Source organism: Agelaius tricolor, unplaced genomic scaffold (assembly GCF_023055355.1).
Source record: "Agelaius tricolor isolate 1412-34295 unplaced genomic scaffold, bAgeTri1.0.p SCAF_15, whole genome shotgun sequence".
Taxonomy (NCBI): domain Eukaryota; kingdom Metazoa; phylum Chordata; class Aves; order Passeriformes; family Icteridae; genus Agelaius; species Agelaius tricolor.
The window spans coordinates 3982494-4001759 of NW_027269275.1; the positions used below are offsets into that span (position 1 = coordinate 3982494).

General features: G+C 52.0%; 1 protein-coding gene and 1 long non-coding RNA gene across 2 annotated transcripts in view; both read right to left on the reverse strand.

Annotated features, from left to right (window-relative positions):
* The window catches only part of LOC139596205 (hydrocephalus-inducing protein homolog), a 34496-nt gene extending 22653 nt beyond the window's left edge, over positions 1-11843 (reverse strand). The window contains exons 1-13 of the mRNA XM_071440257.1: positions 11746-11843; positions 10838-11047; positions 7771-7896; positions 7399-7518; positions 7131-7265; positions 6748-6947; positions 4859-4983; positions 4087-4288; positions 3495-3675; positions 3041-3140; positions 2425-2543; positions 1176-1399; positions 294-361 (exon numbers count right to left, since the gene is read on the reverse strand). Of these exons, the coding sequence (XP_071296358.1) occupies positions 294-361; positions 1176-1399; positions 2425-2543; positions 3041-3140; positions 3495-3675; positions 4087-4288; positions 4859-4983; positions 6748-6947; positions 7131-7265; positions 7399-7518; positions 7771-7896; positions 10838-11029 (1792 nt within the window). The 5' untranslated portion in view covers positions 11030-11047; positions 11746-11843. The remainder of the gene's footprint in view (positions 1-293; positions 362-1175; positions 1400-2424; positions 2544-3040; positions 3141-3494; positions 3676-4086; positions 4289-4858; positions 4984-6747; positions 6948-7130; positions 7266-7398; positions 7519-7770; positions 7897-10837; positions 11048-11745) is intronic.
* Positions 11844-15576: 3733 nt separating this feature from the next.
* Positions 15577-17799, reverse strand: LOC139596131 (uncharacterized). Its single transcript, XR_011681255.1, has 3 exons — positions 17591-17799; positions 16279-16537; positions 15577-15713 (listed from the first exon to the last, which is right to left on the reverse strand). It is a non-coding gene; the product is annotated as an uncharacterized lncRNA (long non-coding RNA).
* Between the last annotated feature and the right edge of the window lie 1467 nt (positions 17800-19266).

Below are 19266 nucleotides of genomic sequence, written 5' to 3' on the forward strand. Positions count from 1 at the left end.
GGATGAATCTGCTATTACAGAACCATATTCCTGCCTGGTGCCTTTCTTTATTGTGCCACTAACTAAAAGGGAAACCAGAAGTGGCCAAACAGTGATGCTGACTTTTTATTCCTTTGGTCCTGTTTGATCTCATGATGGCAAAAGGGTACTTGAGGCACCAGCAGCCCTGGAATGAACACCCTGAAGAGGCTGTGGTGGAGGAACACGAGTGATGAATGCTCTTATGTTCAAGTGCTCCATTTCAGCACCACACCAAGCTCTGACACTGTGGTGCCAGCCCAGGGCACACTCACCAAAGGCAACGTCACCGAAGTGCAGGGCAGGCACATCAAAATGGAAAGTGGGTCCCATCACAGAGCCCCTGCAGGGACAAAGGCAGGGAGGCAGTGCCTCTGTTAAAGGGAATCACAAAGGGTTTGGGTGTCCTTAGGCAGAGGATGGACAAAGGCAGGGAGGCAGTGCCTCTGTTAAAGGGAATCACAAAGGGTTTGGGTGTCTGTAGGGAGAGGGTGGATAAAAGCTGCTGTCAGAGCCACCCTGGGTTTCAAATCACCCCAGCACCCTGTGCTCAGCACAGCACCCATGTGGGCAGGAGGCAGCCAAAGCAAAGTGCTCAGCAGCTGACAGATGCCCAAGTCCTTGGCACAGCCCCTGCTGCACAGTTCCTGACTCCCACATCAGCCCTTTGCTGGCTGTGCAAAGGAGGCACCAGAGCACTCTGTGCACAGGAGCTGGGAGCTCAGCTTGTCCCCCACAGCATGGCCATGAGAGGGGAGCTGAGGCTGCTGCTGCCCATCTGGCATGGATTATTAATGGAAGTTTTTAAAAACACTGCTGCTGCTGCAGAATCCTCCAGGCTGGCCCATCTGCAAAGCCCTGGGGGCCTTGCTGGGTGTTCAGGTGGGACATCCCAGAGCAGCTGCTGCCCAGAGCTGCTCCATCCCACTGCCTGCAACAGCCTAAGCAGGAGACATCCCTGCAGGGAGTAGCCACTCCTGCTCCTGGGTACCCACACAGGGCAGCAGGCACCCCCAGACTAAAGTGATGCCAGAGCCAAGATTAAGACGTCAGGCAACACCTTTTTTCTCTGTTCCACCACAAAATGAGGCAGATGGAAGATGATTACCCAGAGACAGCTACAGATGTGCCCAGCAAGCTCCCAAAGCCCTCCTCACCTGACAGTGAAGGTCACAGGCTTAGGGGATTCGGTCACATGGAAGTGGAATTCTTCCTCAAACTCCCCCCGGATGGTGGGACAGAAGGAGACCCGGATGACCTGGAGCTTCTCTGGTGCCACGATGCCCTCCTGGGGCAGGAAGGTGAAGCAGGAGCCCATGGCTGTGGTTGGAGGGATGAGCTTGAAGGGAGCCTCAATAGGCCCATTGTTGATCAGGTATGCCTGCAGCAGCAGAAAAGCAAAGTGGAACTACATGAGGAATGTTCCTTTCTTACAGAAGTCTGAGTCACTTTCAAATTAAACTATTAACTACTGTAAAAGACAGAGGATGCCCTGTGCTGCTGCATGGCAGAAGCAAAAAAATACAACTTTGAAATACAGCTTTGTATAGCTTTGGGTTTTTCATGCAAAGCAGTGATAACTTCACATAACCAGAGTCACTCTGGGGTTTTCCCACTGGCAGAGACAGTCCACTTTGACCTGCAGCCCAGAGGGGCTGCTCAGCATCACCCAGTTCATTCACAGCTGGCCCTAAGAGCAGCACTGGGCATCACAGCATTACCAGTGTCATCACCACAGTGATTTCAAATGTGCCCAACCCCGCCATGGGCAGGGCATGTTCAGCTTCCATTGCAGCCCAACCTGTTTACAGCAGGAGTGGGAGAAACCAGGAGCAAAGATGTAGAAAGTTCCTTTGCTTCTTTCCCAGAAACACTTGGCTCTTTCTAGAGCCAGAGGTACATCATGGCTGAAGTGTGGTGAGGGACTGGTCAGCAAGGGAAAGCACTGCCAAGGGCTTTGAGCAGCGCTGAGCCAGGAGGGTGGATGGTTTTCCTCTGACTCCCACGAATATGCAGGAGGGACATGACTGAAAACTGTTTGCAGTGGACTTGAAATCAAATGCAGCCAGTTTGTTCCAGCTGCTTTTGGACAGCCTGAGCACAAAGGTGATTTGTGTCTGGGACTGGAACAAAAGCCTCTGAACGTGCAGCTTTTGGACCCAGTGTTGGTTTCATGTGTCAAGCAGTTTTGCAGGAAGCCTCCCAGCTGATCTCCAAAGAAGACTGCCCAAAAGCAGGGACTGGGGTCTCATGAACAACAGACCCCATCCAAAAGATCCAGATTCCAAGAAATCCCCCAAATTTAACTAGTATCCCAACTACCCAAGTTGCCAGGAATTCCACAGGTCCACAAGGCTCACTGCTACCCTAGGAGCCACCAGGACCCACCCCAACCCTGCTGCTTACCTCATATCTGTGGGTTACTCTGACAGAAACCTCCCTGATGTTCATTTCCTCAAAGTGGAAATGGACCTGGGGCCCAAGGCCTTCCCCTGTGAGGAGCAGGGGCAGCCTGTTCTCACGGCCTGGGGAGAGATTTCTATTTCAGTACAGTAATTCCTTCTGCTATCCTGCATTTGCCAGGCTGCCTTAGTGCTAGTCCCTGACTCTGTGCTGCATGGGACCGGCTCCTGATGTCCCAGGAGCAGATATGGACCCTTCTCTTCCCTCAGGAGATGCAGTACATCCATAGAGACCATCCTTTCTTCTATCCCTATGTTGAGCATGGAACTTTAGGAAATGCCAGAAATTTTGTTTTTCCTACTTCTGGGCGCACCTCCCTTGGGTGTTTTTCCCAAGGGAGGAGGAGCAGACTAAATACAGGCAGCATTCAGAACAGCTGAGAGGGGAAAAAATCAAAATAGAGGAGATGCCCTGGAAGCTGCAGGGACAGTGGGCATGTGCCAGCACTGCCCTGCCGAGCACAGACCCTCCCCAGCAATGGCACAGGGGCCCAGTGATCTGGGGGAGTGTTTGCAGCTGGCCTTCGTTGCAGTGAGAGGGGCAGGGGAAGGAGCCGTACCCGAGATGTCGCAGTAAACTGTTCGCTCGTACACCTGGGCTGCCTGGGGCGTGAAGAACACGCTGATTTCAGCAGAGCAGTTCGGCCTGATCTCACCCTCCTAAAGCAGAAGGAGACACCCAAACATTCATCTTCAGACATCACATTTCTTGTTTTCAACCACAGTCCTGTAAGCTGTTATTTAGAGCATCAGTGACAAGCAAGGAGTGAGTAACACTCATAAGAACACTGACAACAGAGTTTGGAAGCTTTAGTCAGGCTCCTGCTGCCTGCAGGAGCCCACAGGGCAGAAATGCTTTTTGCAACCAGCTCTCTGACCTCACCAGAATCCCCATGACTTCTCTCTTGGCACACAAAGCCAGCTGAGGCAGGGATCAGTCAAGTGACCCTACTCAGGGATGAGGAGGAAGAGGAAGAAGAGAAGCAGGAAGGCAGGCTCTCAGCCATCATTTACCTTCGGCTGAAGGGAGAAAATGCCGTCTAACAGCATGGGATCCCCTCTGATCTTTGCTATCTCACTCTGGAAGGTGTGGTTGAGAAGAGCAAGGCGTTCTTGGCAAGTGATGTCCACTTCACGCTCCTTCAGAAAACCATACAACTTCTGCCTTTGCTGCTGATATATCCTGTGATACTGCCTGCAGGCATAGGAAAGACAAACCCAGCAGGTTGTTTAATGAGCCTTGTCTTTGCAGAGAGAAGTGGAAGTGCAGGAGCAGCTCCCCAGCAAAGGGCTGACCCTGAGCCATGGGGTCCCAAATGGATCAGAGGATCACTTGTTCACTCCACACTTGCAAGCTCAGGAGAGCTTTCCAAAGCCAGCAGCACTCAAGAGAACCTTCTGGCTCAAAGCCTCTGCCCCAGCTGAGGGAGAATCCAGCAGCCACCTCAGGCAGCTTTTCCTGACACACAAGTGCTTGGGGGAGGCAGGTAGCGATGGGCTGGTTTACTTACCCAAAGCCATTCAAAAGCACCAGTAGCTCCTGAAGCCATATGTTACTTCTACCCTTGGGCAAGGCATGGCACTGAAATGGATCTTTCCAACCTACCTCAGCCTCAGCTGATCCTCCTGTTCCTGAGTAGCAACAGCCTTCCACTGGAAGCGGGCTGTGATATCACTGCGGTTGTGGATGAGCACAGTTGCGCTGTTTGACATGCTGATGTACGTCTTCTCCAGGGTCACAGTGTTCCTGTCCAGCCCGATGGGGGCCTCCACAGCTCTTCCATGAAGGCTTGTGTGGGTGTCTTCACCTGGAACAAAGCAAAGGGCAGTCTTTGCTCACTCACTGGCTGATGGAAGCACAAGGAACAGAGCAAACCACAGGCAGCAGAAGAAAGTGTCACAGCTTTTAGCTGAACGAGCAGTTCCATGGCTCAGTCCATGTATCACAAGCTGAGAGCTGCATGTGCACAGCATGACAATGTCCTGACAACCTGCCAGCATTTCACCCTCTAGACCAAACCCCTACCAAAGGCTCCCTCATTTCCAGAGCTTTCAAAGCTTCATTATTCCCAGCCAGCTCCTGGGATTCATCTGGGCTCAGACTTCAAGCTCACTGTTCCTGTTGCAGGTGAGCTTTTCCCAGGTGAGATGCAAACAACAAATACCTGACATGCTCTCTAGAAATGGCATTTACATGGAGCTCTACAAGGATCAAGATGACAAACTACACGACTACAAACCAGATGACTAGAAAATGAACCCCCTGAAAACTATCATCATCTCCCTCTTGAAAGCCACGGCCACAGCAGCCTTTCTGCTTAGAACAGGCTCTGCTCTGAGGGATGCACAGAGTGCCCTGCGCAGTGCCCAGCACTCACCTGTGTCGTAGTGCACAACAAGGGACCCGGAATGGTCACCAGTCTTCAGTGGCTGAAATTCCACTGCCACCTGCACAGCGTCACCAACATCCAGAGCTCCCATGGTCGGAATGACAGAGAAAGGGCTGCAACACAGAGATGGTAGGACTCTTGGTGGAGATTTGGGGATGTTAACCCTTTTGCAGTCCAGTTCTGCTCACTTGTGCAAGCAAAGAGCAAACCAACCACAGTCAGCAGAAGACAGAAGAGACAGGGTCAGAACCAGCTGCTGACTCTAGTGTGAGGAGATCCAGCCCTCACAAGATCCTGTGGGATGAAATGACCTCATCTCCCCCATACTCTGTATCCAGCTCTCTGCAATGAGGCTCAAGGGTCCTTTGCATCTTGCTTACCTTCATCAGGCATCAGCTCCCCTTACTGACAGAGCTGACCAGTGAGCAAAGCTGGCAATTTTATGACCAAGTCTCTCAAAGCACCATTCACCTGCACTTTTGGTAAATGCTGTGTGCAAGGAGGCTGCAATCTGTTTCAAGTCCCATGGTACCATTATCTGCTACAGCCAAACATTCTTTTGTCCACTGGTGCCTTAACTGCCATTATTAAATGATTTTATTTTGGGAGAATCAATCTCATTAAAAATTGCCTCCCACACCAAGGAAGACAGAAAAATTATGGCTAATTGAATTGCCTCATGTGTCCACTAACACTTATTGCAGGAAGAAACCCAAATATCATCTAATCTTAACATACATTACTTTTAAGTGATGGTGTAACACCTGGCATCAAACAGCATTAACTATTCTAATAAATTCAGTCTGTTAGGTTACAGCAGCTCCATCTCTGTGCTGAAAAATTCTGTCCAGAGTCAGCAGCTCACAAGCTCCATCTTTCCCTCTGTCACTGCACCCCAGCTCTATTCCATCTGCTTCAATATTTAATTCTTGAAGTTCAGAAACTCTTTAAATCCCTATCAAGCAGGATCCAACATGCTCTGTAGCACTCAATAGAACTGCTGGCAAGCACGTTGTAAAAGGATACCAGACTTTATTGGGTATTTATTTTGGTGGTGACAAAACAAGATCTGGAAATCCCAGAGGAAAACCGTGCATGGATTTACAAGTTCCTGCCTACATATTTGCACTGTCAAATACGCAGCAGCCTGTTTGAGCAGCATCTGAGGAGCCTGGACTGGAGCTGCCAATAGCTTTGGCAGGCTTTGGTGGAAGCTCCTCTCGGACCCTCACGTTTCACAGCAGAAAAGTCAATTTGCCTTTTGACCTCTGTTTTGCCAGGGAAAAAAAAATCAAAGCCACTCAGTTGCCTGAGGTTAGACAGCAGGTCTGTGCTGCATTCCTGAGCTCAGCTCCTACACCAAGACCTCTGGAATCACATAACTTTCAACACACCACCAGCCAAGTGAACTGGTTTCCTTGCAGATATGGTGTCAAAAATGCATTACCCTCTCCAACCAACAGCAGAAACAGTGATTGTCTTCTGAGACTGACAGGAACAGCACAGGCTGTCCACAGCACAGCTCACATGAGGCATCTGATGCAGGGACCATTGGAGAGCCACGTGCCTGGGGCCTCCCAGAGAATGGGTCTGTTTGGCTAGCAGTGGTGAGTAAGCATTTCAGAAGCTGCTTGTGCTCAGCAAGCCAGCTACCAACGTGTTCCAGCACCCTCCAGGAAATCTGGGACAGAGAAAGCTCAAAGGCTGCATCCTGCTAAGAACACTGAAAGCAAGAGCAGATGCCATCCATCCTGCTCACTTCCAGCCAGGGCTGCAGGGCAGCAGCTCTGATGCTCTGGTTCCTTTGCTGCTCTTTCCCAACTCTGCTCTCACCCAAAGGTGATATCCTTTGCACAGGGACAGATGAGCTGCCTCACCTCTGGGTGCTCAGCTGGTAATAAGCTGTCCGGTTACCGACATTGTGAACCAGCAGAGTCTTCTGGATGCTGTGCTTGACTGGACACTCGGAGAAGTCCACCTGGTCAGGAAAGTCCAGGATGGCTCGGGGACCAATGGCCCGAATTGGCACAATGAACTCTTCCCTTTCAGTGTTGCAGGTGAGCTCATGGGAATAATCCTGCAGGAAAAGAAACTGTCTCAGCACAGAGCCTTTATCCCCATCTTAAGCACAGGCAAAGAGTATCTCCCAGTTCTAGATCCTCTGATACCAGAACAGGTCCTCAAAACCCAGGCCAGATGCCCTGAATCCAGCCTTGCAGGTCCACTGCAGACACCAACCTCTTGGGCCCTCCAGACTCACCTTTTTCTGCCCAGGGGTGAAGAGGATGCGGACAGTCATGTAGAGGCCCGGTGGCACCTTGCGGCACGCGTCATTGGGGCCCACCAGCTGGAAATAAGGTGAGATCTTCATGGTGACCTTCACCAAGTGAGGAACCTGCAGGAGAGACATGGAATGATGGTTTTTCCACTTGTGGAGACAAGTGGACATGCCCTGGTGCGATCCTTAACCACTCTTCTGTGCTCTCCTCTTCCAGCACAGCGTTAAACCTCCACGTCCCGGCACTCACCTTGTCCCTGTTCCTCAGAATCAGCGGCACTTCACAGACCTCATTGGGGCTGTAGTTCTGGAACACCACCTCTGGTGGGCAAGGCTGAATTGAGCTCTGCTCTGGGTCAGCTGCTGAGAACTGCAAGGAGAGGCCAGAGAGAGCAGAGACAGGTTCAGCTGCTGGGAGGAAGATTCTGCTCCGATCCCCAGTGAAGTAGAGACTCTGGGTGAGCACATCTGCCCAGCCCACACTGCGCAAACAGTGGCTCTCCCACCTCTGCCCTGGGCTGATGAAAAGCTCCTGGAGCAGGCTGAGCAGGCTCAAGCCAAGCTGCTCTTTTGGCATCCTCCTCAATTCTCACATCAAACAGCAAGGGCAGGGAAAGGCTACCTTGTGATGGGAGGTCCCAGGCTTGTCTTGAGGCTGGACAGCCTGAGGCAGCCTCAGCTTCTTAGCTCTGGCCAGCCTCTGCTTGGTGCTCAGAGACATCTCCTTCTGGAACGCAGAGGGAGTCAGCTGAAAGGCAAAAATCCAGCAAGAGTCTCAGAAATGCCCTTGCTCATGAAGGCTTTTCTTCTTCCCTTATTACTGATGAATAATTTGTGATCACAGCCATTAGGACAGTTCTGGAAACCCTGGAAGTTGCCTGCTGAAATACTTAGCACCAATAAATTAATAATACAGAGTGCAATAGACATACTCCAGCCACATGGCTCTGTCCCATGAGTCTCTCTGTGATTTGATGGGACATGTTTGGGGATTTCTGCTCTTTGGGCATTTGTTTCCTCTTACATTTCACTGGATTGAGGCAGTGACCTTTCCAGAGAGTGGGGAGGAGCTCTCAGAACTGCCTGAACTCCACCCCTGCACAACACTCAAAACTCACAGGCAGGAGATAGCACTGCTGGCTGAGTCCAAGGGAAGCAAGCAAGAGAAGCTGTACCAAGAGTGAGGTGCACAGGAATGTGTCCAAGTTTTAGCTCTCTCTGTTACTTAGCATTGGTTTTCTCTGTCTGGGCTGACAGAGCCCTCGAGAGAAGAAAACAGAGGGATGTCCTTGGCAGAGCCTCAGCAGTGGGGCATCTTCAGTCAAGTGAGCTGCAGACAGCAAGGGACCTTTGTGGCCCTGGCTCCAGTGCTGCCTGCAGGGCTGCATCTGTGCCCACCCAAAGCAGCTGTTAGGAGAAAATGCAGACAGGCTCTGTGTCTAGGGGGCTGCAAGAGATTTCCCCCTTGGAGGCGGACAGACCCCAAAGCCCAGGAAAATTTTGCCTGTCTGAGCAAAAAAGTCCTAAACGGGCTGAGTTATGGGAGAAATCTCAGCATATAATAGCAGTTAACACAGACAGTTTTTCCCTGCCACTTTTGTTATTTTGTTGGGCTGGGAGCAGCCGGAGGGTCCGGCTCCCTACAGAACCACTTCTTCCCTGTCTGTCTACGCTGCTGTCGCCGCTTCCCCGCTCGCCACGGCAACCCAGTGCTCCGCTGTTCCGCCGAGGGAGCAGCCGCCGTGCCCCGACCGGGACAAACCGCGGCTGCTGAGCCCGGCCCGGCCGCAGTCCGCGGGACCCCGCTGCCGGCCCATGGAGCTCGGCCCGGTGCCGGCCGATCCAGCCCGGCCCCGCTGCCGACCGATCCAGCCCGGCCCCGCTGTCGGCCGATCCAGCCCGGCCCCGCTGCCGGCCCATGGAGCCCGGCCCCGCTGCCGGCCGATCCAGCCCCGGCCCCGCTGCCGGCCCATGGAGCCCGGCCCCGCTGCCGGCCGATCCAGCCCGGCCCCGCTGCCGGCGGATCCAGCCCCGGCCCCGCTGCCGGCCCATGGAGCCCGGCCCCGCTGCCGGCCCATGGAGCCCGGCCCCGCTGCCGGCCGATCCAGCCCCGGCCCCGCTGCCGGCCGATGGAGCCCCTCCCGCCGCGGCGGGCACGCACGCTGGTGCGGTTGGCAGCACTTGCTCCATCTGCCGAGCAGGAGCCGACACAGCGCCTCAGGGCTCTAGCGGTGACGCTCTGTCCCTGTCCTGTGTTACTCCCTCTGTTTCTCATTTTCTCTCTTTTCTGTCCCCCCTCTGGTCGGGACCATGCCATTTCTTTATCAACAAACAGTTTTCAGATACACTACTTGCTGGGTTTGTGCCTTATTTTCCTCTGAGAAATCTATCAAAAAGAATTCTCCTCTGCTCCCCTTCCAGCAGGACAGGACAGTGACCCACGCACCTGTGCCTCCCGCCGGTGTCTGCCTCTGACAGCAGAGCCACCCACCAGCCAAGGCCGTGGGGGACTCTGTCAGGAGAGCACTTGTTTGACCTTCTCTGGCCCCAGCAGAAATTGCTTACAGCCCTGGGTAAGCTGGGTTTGGGGTTTTCCCCTCTGACTTTTTTCCCCCTTCCCCACCTCCCCCCCTTTTTTCCCCTTTAACACTCTCCTGGGCCACCTGACACAGGGCTGGGCTCAGTCACTTGTGCTACTTAGAGTGGTGGGGTTCACCAGAAACACACCAGGCAGATGCTGGTCTGCAGGGCTAGGCTTTAGCACCCACTTGAATTCAATCTTGCCACCGTTCACCAGGGTGACATCGCTGTGATGAATTTCATTAAATATCTGGAGAGAAGGCACAGGAGAGGGAAGTTACAGACCAGGCCTGCTGCTGGGAATCTCCTTCCTCCCTCCTGGGCTTGAAAGCAGACACATCATGGGAGCAGGGACCAGGGAGGAGATAGGGGCACTTGGGAACCTGGGGAACCCCCAGGCACAGGGCACCTGCACAGCACCAGGGAGCTCTGGCAGCACACAGAGCTGTGGTAACAACCATGTGAGGGCCAGCAATAAATGAACCAGGGCACACAGGCCCTCTGCCCTCTGAGGGGTCACCAACAGCCAGGAGAAACAGAGACAGCACTGAGGCATTCCAGGAGAAAAGGCACCTGCATGCAAGTATTGGCAAGCAACATAGATGCAACAAGGGAGTCACCCAGGGCAACACAGACAGGGCCAGCAGCTGGAAATATCTGTGGGCTTTTGACTGGAAAAGAGTGAAGTGGGGATTATTCTGGGACAGTCTCTCCAACGGTAGTGACTGGAAGCCCAACTTCTTCCCTTGATTATTGTGTGGATTAAGCAAGAGCTTTAGACAAGAGCATCTCCTTGGAGGTCTGGCTTTAGGTGTGGATCAGCAGAGAGATGTCTCAGGGACACACCCCTCAGAGCACCCCCACTGGGACCCTGCCTGCCCCAGAGGCAGTGTTAGGTACCCTGAAAAAGAGGCATTCCCAGCATTGTGGAGAGGGTTGGAGATGGCCATTTTAGAGCAGCTTGGATGCCAGATGTGTCCCTCAAAGGTTGGGCTTCCAAGCCCCAGAGCCAACAAAGGGGCTGGGAAGGGAGCCCTGGAGCGAGGTGGGCAGGAACCTGCTGGCCGTGGTGCCAAGGCAAGGAGCTGTGCCAGGGATGTGTGTGGTACCTGTAAGCCACAGTTGATCTCCTGGGGCCTCACGAGGTAGCTGAAATGTGAGATCTCCCCGGTCACCAGCACCTCGTAGGTGGGGCCTCCCTCCACGTGGCACAGCGCCGTGACATCGGAGATGGTGTTGAGGTGGCCAGAGTAGGTGAAGGAGACCTGCTGGCTCTCACCTGGCTGCAGCACACCTGACATTGGCAGGATACTGAAAGCCTGGATGGAAGACAGGAGAGCTTGAGCTGTTGAGCATGGCAATGGATGCAGAAGAGCATCTTGGAGCAAAGTGCAGCTGTACCTGGAGGGGCCTATTCCCCAAACACTGCCAGAATCACCCTCATCTCATCCTGCATCCATGCCACTGACCAGTGCAGGGACCATGGGGAAAATCTTCTCCCACACTCACAGATCAATGCATTAATTAGTACATTACGTGAAAGTGAACTGGGATGTCTCCTGGCAGTAGAAATTCTCTCTGATGCACAACTTGCCTTTAAAAAGCATTTCTTACTGCTTTTAGAAAAGGAGGAGGCTCAGAGTGAGAGCTCTCGGAGCTGAGCGAAGGACTCCAGCCCAGCTCATCTGACTCCTGAGGCTCTTCCCCTCTCTCTGATTTAAATGCTGCTTTCTCAAGGTGCTACAGCAAAAGCTCCTGCAAAAGTTTCCTATGGACCACCTGAGGAGTTCCAGGGGGAGCAGTGCCCTCCATAGGTGCTGCAAAGTGTCCTTGGGCAGCCCTACAACGTGTCCTGCATGGCCTCTCCAACTACCAGTTGCTTCAGCAGCCCTTTGTGATGGGCCTGCAGGGATGGGAGGCCCCTCTGTGGCCAATGCTGAGGCCCACCAGTGGCACTGGGAGCTCCAGCCCTGCTTGCCACACTGACAATGTGCAAGTGAGACAGATTCCCTCCTACCTTCTCTGCTTCGAGGGAAGTCTGCGGTTCGTCCACGGAGCTGCTGATTCCCTCAAACCCTACTTGGAGGCGGGGGAATTCAGGAAGTTGATCTGATTGCACCTGAAAAAGAAGCCATTTTCTATGCTGGGAGGAAGAGACAGCCACTTTGCAAAGTCTCTGTTTGTAAGACAGCTCCAGGGCCAGCAGTGCAATAGCAGCTCTGGGTGAAAGCAGAGCCCTGCAAACAGGGAGTCTGGCTGCCTTGGGAAGAGGCTCCATGGAGATCAGGACTCATCCCAGCTTGCTCTGGGAAGGAAGCTGGAGGCCTTACCATGATGATGCAGATAAAAGCCTCATCTTTCATTGTGAAGGCAAAAAATCCCACACTCAACACAGGTCTGTAGGACCTGAGTGAGCTTCTCCAAGGAAAACTCTCCTATTTCTCCCTCCCACACAGCCCACGTCCAGCCACTGGCCCTGCTGCCCAGCCCACAGGACAGCAGGGCAGCAAAAAGGGAGGTCAGCACGAGCATGACTTGGTGGTGGCAGGCTGGGGAGGCAACACAAGCAGTAGATGTACAAGAAAATCTACCTTGTCTCTTAAAGACTGGGTAAAATCATCCACTTCTTTCAGCATTCTGGCTGCCGGCTCCTGTCTCATCTTGAAGTGTCTCCATCGAGATGCTGGGGACTTCAAACTGGTATTCTTCCCTTTTGGTGGTTGGGGTTTGAATTTAGGTGGGCAAAGCTCATCTCTGGAAAATAAGATAACTATTGTGAAAAATGCCAATCACTTGTTTTCAAAATTTTAAAAGTTTAATAGTAATAAAATGGTTATAAAAATAGTAATACAATTAGAGTAAAAATAATTTGGACAATTTGAATTAGGACAACAAATGGGACAACAAATACAAAGAGTTATGGACGTCTGGGTACCTTTTTCTGGGCAGCACGAGCCCAAAAAAGGACCCCCACTAACAAAGGATTAACCCTTAAGAACAATAGCCCGTTGCATATTCATACACTTCATACATGATGCATAAATTCCATTCAAACATAGGATTCTGTCTGGTCTTCATCAACTTCTTCCTTCTAATCCTAACAGTGCCTTCGAGGCGGGAAGAAGTTCATTTCTTCTGATAAGAGAGCAATAAATTCTTTTCTCTGAAAGATTTAGCTGTCCTGTGGCTGCTATCTGGTTCGAGTGCCTCATTCCTTTCTAAAAAAAACCCCACTGACATAGTTCTTATTGTAACTACAAAAGTTACCTTTTAATTACAAGAGTACAAGGACTAGGAGCCCTTCATCAAGGTGGACATGGTCTCAGGCCACAGAGGTCTGAGAAAGCAGCTTTCACCCCAGCTTTCCTTCCCAGGGGAAACCACTGTGGGGGCTGTGCAGCACCAAAGTGGTGGAAAACCTATTCCCTGAGCATCCAGCCTGAGCACAGCTGCTCAGTGCCATTTGTCAGATGCCAGGCAAACAGCTTTGCTCTTGGCCAAGTACAAACAGGACACAGCAAGAAGAGCTTCAAGGGGAGGGCAAAGGTGCACATACCTAAACCTGGTCACCTCGCTGTCGGAACGGAATGACCAGCGGTACTGGACGGGCAGTGGGCTGAAGTTGGTCATCTCCAGGGAACGCACTTCTTCCGTGTCAGGCCTGATGAAGCCAAACTCCACGGAGCTGGGCTCCATTTGGAGATTTGGGAAGTGAACTTCTCCCTCAAGGCTGATACGCTCCACAAAAGGATGGCCCCTGACCATGTCTATCTTCAGAACCTTCTCTTTTCTCCAGCTCTTCAAATCCAGTTCATAAGCTGGGTCAAACACGATGTAGAGATGACAGGTCTCCCCTACACCCACTCTCACAGGCTGCAAGGAGATGAGCAGTAATTAATCACCTGTGGGATGATGTCCCAAGGTCTGGCAGCATGAAACAGTAAATGCTCCAAGTGACCCCAGCACGGGCTTCTCAGTTCATGGTTCATCTCTCTCCAGCAGGGCTCTGGCTGCAGGCACCACAGTCCAGTCCAGGATCCCTCAGGCTCCCGTTTCTGTGCTCAGCCCCAGTACAAGGGGGTGGCTGCTGGAGAGCTGGCATGGCTTTCCAGGAGACACCTTCCCTGCATGGCTTGCCCAGACCCAGCTGCCTGCTCCCTTCTCCCTGTGCCTTAAAGCCAGGATGGATCTTCTCAATTCAGATAAGATTTTGATTCCTTCAGCAGCTTTGCTGATGCAGCTCAGGCCAGCCCACTGCTGATGCTACAGAATAAACTTCTTGACTCAAGGAGCTCCCAACAGAAAGGCACCACCACATCCCTCCTCTTCAGACCCTGCTGGAGGAGGCCAGGGCTGCTCACCTGGCCACCTGGGAGGGGCTGCAGCTTCTTATCACAGACCAGGAATGGCTGCTCCAAGTCCAGCATGAGGTCCAGTGGCAGCAGGCAGGTGTTTTTTAAAGACAAAGGCTGGTACTGCAGTGTCAGGACATCGCTGGGGTTCTATGGAAACAGGAGACAAGGAAAAACAGCCTCAACTAGAAACAGACCTTCTTCTGCTTCTGCTGCAGCTCACATTTTTCAGCCTCACGAGTGCATACATTTCTATTTACTCTTTCTATTTGTTTCTACCCTTCCAGGAGGTATTTCTTGACAGCAGATGCTTTTCATGTTTAGAAACCACAGCATCCTCTGGAGGACAGGGAAAACTCCCAAGTACAGATGAGGGAATAGGCCCCTGAGAGGAGGTGGCTGCTTGACCAAGATCTAAAGCAGAAAGTGAATCCAGGCCATTTGTCTCCAGTTTTGTCTCTCTATTGGGCAGAACAGCACTAGAGGATCTTCACTCACATACAGTCATTTCTCACAACCTTCCTGGCTCTAGCAGCCTCAAAAAGCACTTTGTCTGCACCACGGGTCCTGCAGCCCCTGCTACAGGAACAAGGTGTCTGTGGTCTCAAAGCTCTGATCAGCCTGGGCTCTTCCTTCCTGTCTGAGCATTGTGCTGGGCTTCCTGCATGGTTTAGAGAAACCAGAGACTTTGGGAAACGACTTCTGCATGTACTGATACCAAACAGGTGCTGTGCCATAGTATGCAATAAATCAGTTTGGGTGTGTGGCATCGAGCAGAACCCAGGCAGAATCAGGGAGAGCTGAAAAGCTTCTCAATTACATCTGAACTGCCTGTTCCAGGGGGGATTCTGTACTTCACTGGAAGCCTGGGAACCAGAGGAGAGGCCTGAAACTACAGAAACCAAATCATTAACCATCTTCTCTTTTTCAGACAACTTGCAGGAGGCAGAAAGATGATGCTGGAGTTGGGATCCAGAGACTAAAGGGCACCTGCTCTGCCTCAGTGTTATCATCACTGCAGTTGCAGGATGCCTGGGGGTCCTTTGAAGCAGAGGAGGCTTAGGGAAATGCACAGAGCTGATCCATATAGCTGTACCATCAAGCATCCATGCCAACAGCAGAGAAGGCACAGAGACACAGGAGATGTTGGGTTTTTCCTTGTCAGCCTGAGGAATTCACAGGAATCTCCAGTTTTCCCAGCTTCCCTGCAGCATCAGTGTACAGACATCACCGTGCCTTGGAGGGTCCTCAAAAGCCTCCCTTTACAGTGAGCACAGAAACTGGCATTTCTCTGGGGTGGCCACCATCTCCTTGGCACTGCAGCTGGAACTGCACTTTTGCTTTGGGGAAGTCAAATACCAGTCTCATCTCTAAAAGCATCTTCACTCACTTTACAAAGTGCCTCAGGAAGGGTAAAGAGGGGCTTTAACACAAGCACACACCCCCCTCAGCCATGCTGTTAAAATGCCAGCATGCAATCCAGACTTACCTTCTCCACATAGAAAGAGAATTGTCTGGCTGATACTTCTATAGAGGGGTGAATGAACTGACAGGTAATGATTGTTTCCATTATCCTCTCCATCTTGGGGGATGTCCCAATGATGGCTTCACAGAACACATAATCCTGCACCTCCTGCAAGCAAGAGTCACTTGTCACCAGTGCGTAGTGGCAGGGCACCCTGCAAATGCCCTGCATTGGCTCTGCACCCACCACGGGCCCTATTCCTGCCACAGTTACAGTCCCTGCCCCCTTTTCTTCCTGTGCTCAATTGTCTGTAACACTGCACCCCAAAAGCACAAAAGGCACTTGTGAGAAACCCCCTCCCTTGACATGGCTTTTGTTTTACTCCGTGCTCACCCCAGATAAACCACTTGGCACTTGTTTAGTTCACTTTCTTTTTGGACTCCTAGTCTAAGTGTAACTTATTTCTCTGCCCTTCTTTGCTGACTCAGCATGCAACACTGCTTGCCCCAAAAGAGCAATATTTCCATCCACCCCTGCTTTGGGATCAGCACTGGGTTTTGCTAGCTGTGGAATCACAATAAAGTCTCAGCTGGTCTGATGGTGGCCAGCAAGGAAAGCAACTGGTGCTGCCACAGAAACGAGTAGCCTTAAATCAGTTTTGTGAAGGCCCCTGCTCATTTCCCCAGGCAAATGTCAAGGGCCTGTGGAACAAGCCCAGAGGAGGAGATCTCACCTGTGGGATGCCGGAGAAGCCTTGCAGCACCATGTCCTCAGACTGGCCTGGCTGCAGGTCCATTGACAGTGGCTCCAGCCCAAACACGGGGCTGTCATGTTTGGGGTGCTGGGAATCATCCTTGGCCCTGGGGCTACTGAGGGTTGAGACACTCTGGCCCCCCTCCTCAGGTGGGCTGTAGCATTCCACACTCCAGAAGAGCTGATGGTAACGGCGGCCCTTGTTTGTTACTTTGAACTGATGGATACAGGGCACGAGGCTGGAATAGAAGGCAGGATGGAAAAGAGTATGAGAGTAGCTATTTCCCTGGTCATCAGATTGCTCCCAGTGAGCAACCTGAGGTGTTAATTGCTTAGAGACTGTCTTCATTTCCAGCTCTTAATGTGGACCAGAAGTGGTGTCTGATAAGGTGCCCTTTTGATGTCATTATTGCAAAGAGAAATATGTTTATAATGGTAATGTAACATTTTCCAGGTGAGGCTAACAGGACGTGGTGTTTTCCCCCAAAATGTTTGTTCTGGGGTGATTCATACTGTTGCTGTATTTTGTATTAATCTGTGCCCAAAGCTGAAACTGAATCTTTGAGATGCTGCCCTTGGGGACCTTGTGTGTGGGGGTAGGATTGCAGGCATTCCTAAAAGCCGGCTCAGAGGCAGTTTCTGGATGATCCCAGCAAGCTGGTAAAAATCATCTGCCTGCTCCAGGAGAGGAAACCAGGGGAGCAGAGCCTCTCTCATTCGTATCAGCCTTGGCTCTGCACTGGTAGCCATTTGTAGAAATTTCATTTTGCAATTAGAAACTGTTTGGAAGTGAACTTTGCAAACTCTGCTGGCAACTCTGCCTCTGGAACTGCTCTGTGGGCTCCTGCCTTCCTGGTGGGGGTTGTCACCCTCCTGTCTCTTTGTTCCCAGGGCCCCTGCTTGCCTGGCAGGTGCCATTGGGAAAGGGCAAGGGCAAGAGAAAGGATCTTCCCTTGGTGCCTCAGCCACATGGAGGGACTGCCTCATCTGGGCACCATTTCAGGAACCTTTAGTTCTGGGGCAGCCTGTGAGATCATTACTCCATCAAGTGAGGACATCAATGTATTAGAACTAGAGACAGTTTGTGGCAATTTAGCAACTGGTTTCCCTTTCAGTGGCTTTTGAAGGTGTCTAACAACTCTCAAGTGCCCATCACATGTTTGTAAAGGAATCTCTGCCTTTAGGGAAGGAGTCAGGGCTTTGAACACTGAAGAAGATCTTGCCTGAAGGACTACAGAAAAACTGCTCCTTGTTGAGACAGGAGGAGAGGTGGGAGTGGAGAGATCTCCTACCTGAATTGGTATCCCAAGTTGAGCTCTGGGGCAAATGGTTTGTCTATGACAATTGTGGTGCCAATGCCGAAAGCCTGAAGAAAGACGGTGCTCCAAAGGCTGTTCCTAATGAACAGCTGGACAGTGTCATCAAAACCCACAGTGTCATCCAGGGTTGCTGTGACAGTCACAGGAACCTCACCCCTAGCAGGGATCGCTCCTTCACTGGGTTCAATAACATAGCAGTTGGATTTGGAAGCCTGTAAGACAAGCATAATATGCATTTAGGATGGAAACCACACACCCTGGTGTCTTGTGGGATATAAGAAAAGGAAAGACTAAAGAGGGGAGGATAAAAATCCTGAAGGCTTAATCTCCCTAAAGTTAAGCTACAGTACTGGGCAACAGCAGAGCTCATACAACCTGTATTTTCCCCTCCTTTAAGGGACTCACCCAATTAACCCCGTTTTGCCCAACCCAAGGGATGCTTATCCTCAGGAGAGTGTTCCTTCCCCAGTCTTTCTCTGCACTGTGGGCCAAGGAAAGCTGCTTTCTCTCTCCTGGCCTCTCACGAAGGCTCAAGGCCAGAGCAAGTATGACTGCTCAAATCCCACTGCAGAAACCACATGGCTGGAGGACACTGCTGAGAGCCTGAAGAATGTCTCTGCAAAACCAGGTAAGCAAAACCCCAACACCAAACTAATCTTTCCCAAGGGGCCATCAGTGCTTCTCAACACCCCCTAAAGGACTGAAGCCCTCACTCCCCACCAATCTTCAGCTGTAGAGAGGTGCCCCAGTGCCCTCTGCCTAAAGAAAAGTCACCTCCAAATGCTTATAGCAGAGCAGGAAAGCAGGAAGCAGAAAGAAAACTGGACAACATGTGCTCTGTGGGCATGGCCCACTCTTCCCAAGAACTCTTGTCATCTGCTTTCTCATGGACTTCACAGACTGGCCAAGAGAGCTGGAGGCTGCCCAAAGGAGGGAGGAAAGGCCTTGCACCAGCACAGCTGTGCAGACACAGCTCTGCAGGTCTGGCCCTGGCAGGAGCACATGAAACCCAACCTTTACACACCACGAGCACCCAGCCAAGGTGCATTGCTCCCTGCAGAGGCTGAAAGCAGAACTCCATTGTGGAGTCAGGGAAAGCTGCCCTGGAAAAAACCCTCGCTTTAGAATAACATTTATCTCCCAAACAGCTGGAAAAGCAGCAAGAGGAAAAGTCACACCCCTCCTCCTTGGCCCAGGAGGCTGTGGCTGGACTCTCCCACATGGCCTGATGCTTTATCCACAGACACAGACAAGTCCATGGTATCAGGTTTTAACCAGCTCCACAAGTTCAACACAGCCAGCATGAAGTAGAAGAAACCTCAAGCCCCTCACAGATCTCCCCCTCCAGCAGACATCCCAGCCAGCCCCAGGCCCAGCCTACAAGCCCTTCCTGGCTGCACCAGCCCTGCTCCCCCTGCCAGGGGAGCAGCCCCAGCTCCTTCTGCCCTATGCAGCCCCCACATATTAAACAGCCTTTCTCTGCAGCTGCTCCCCAAAGATGCTCTTCAATAGCACAGAGATCACAGGCTGGGGGGTGCACAACCCCCACCCTTGTCTTTGTGTGCACTGCCCAGCTGGCTTGACCCCCAGGAGGTGTGAAAATTGCCTCCCCACCAGCAGTCTGAGGACACACCTCACACCCTGCTCTC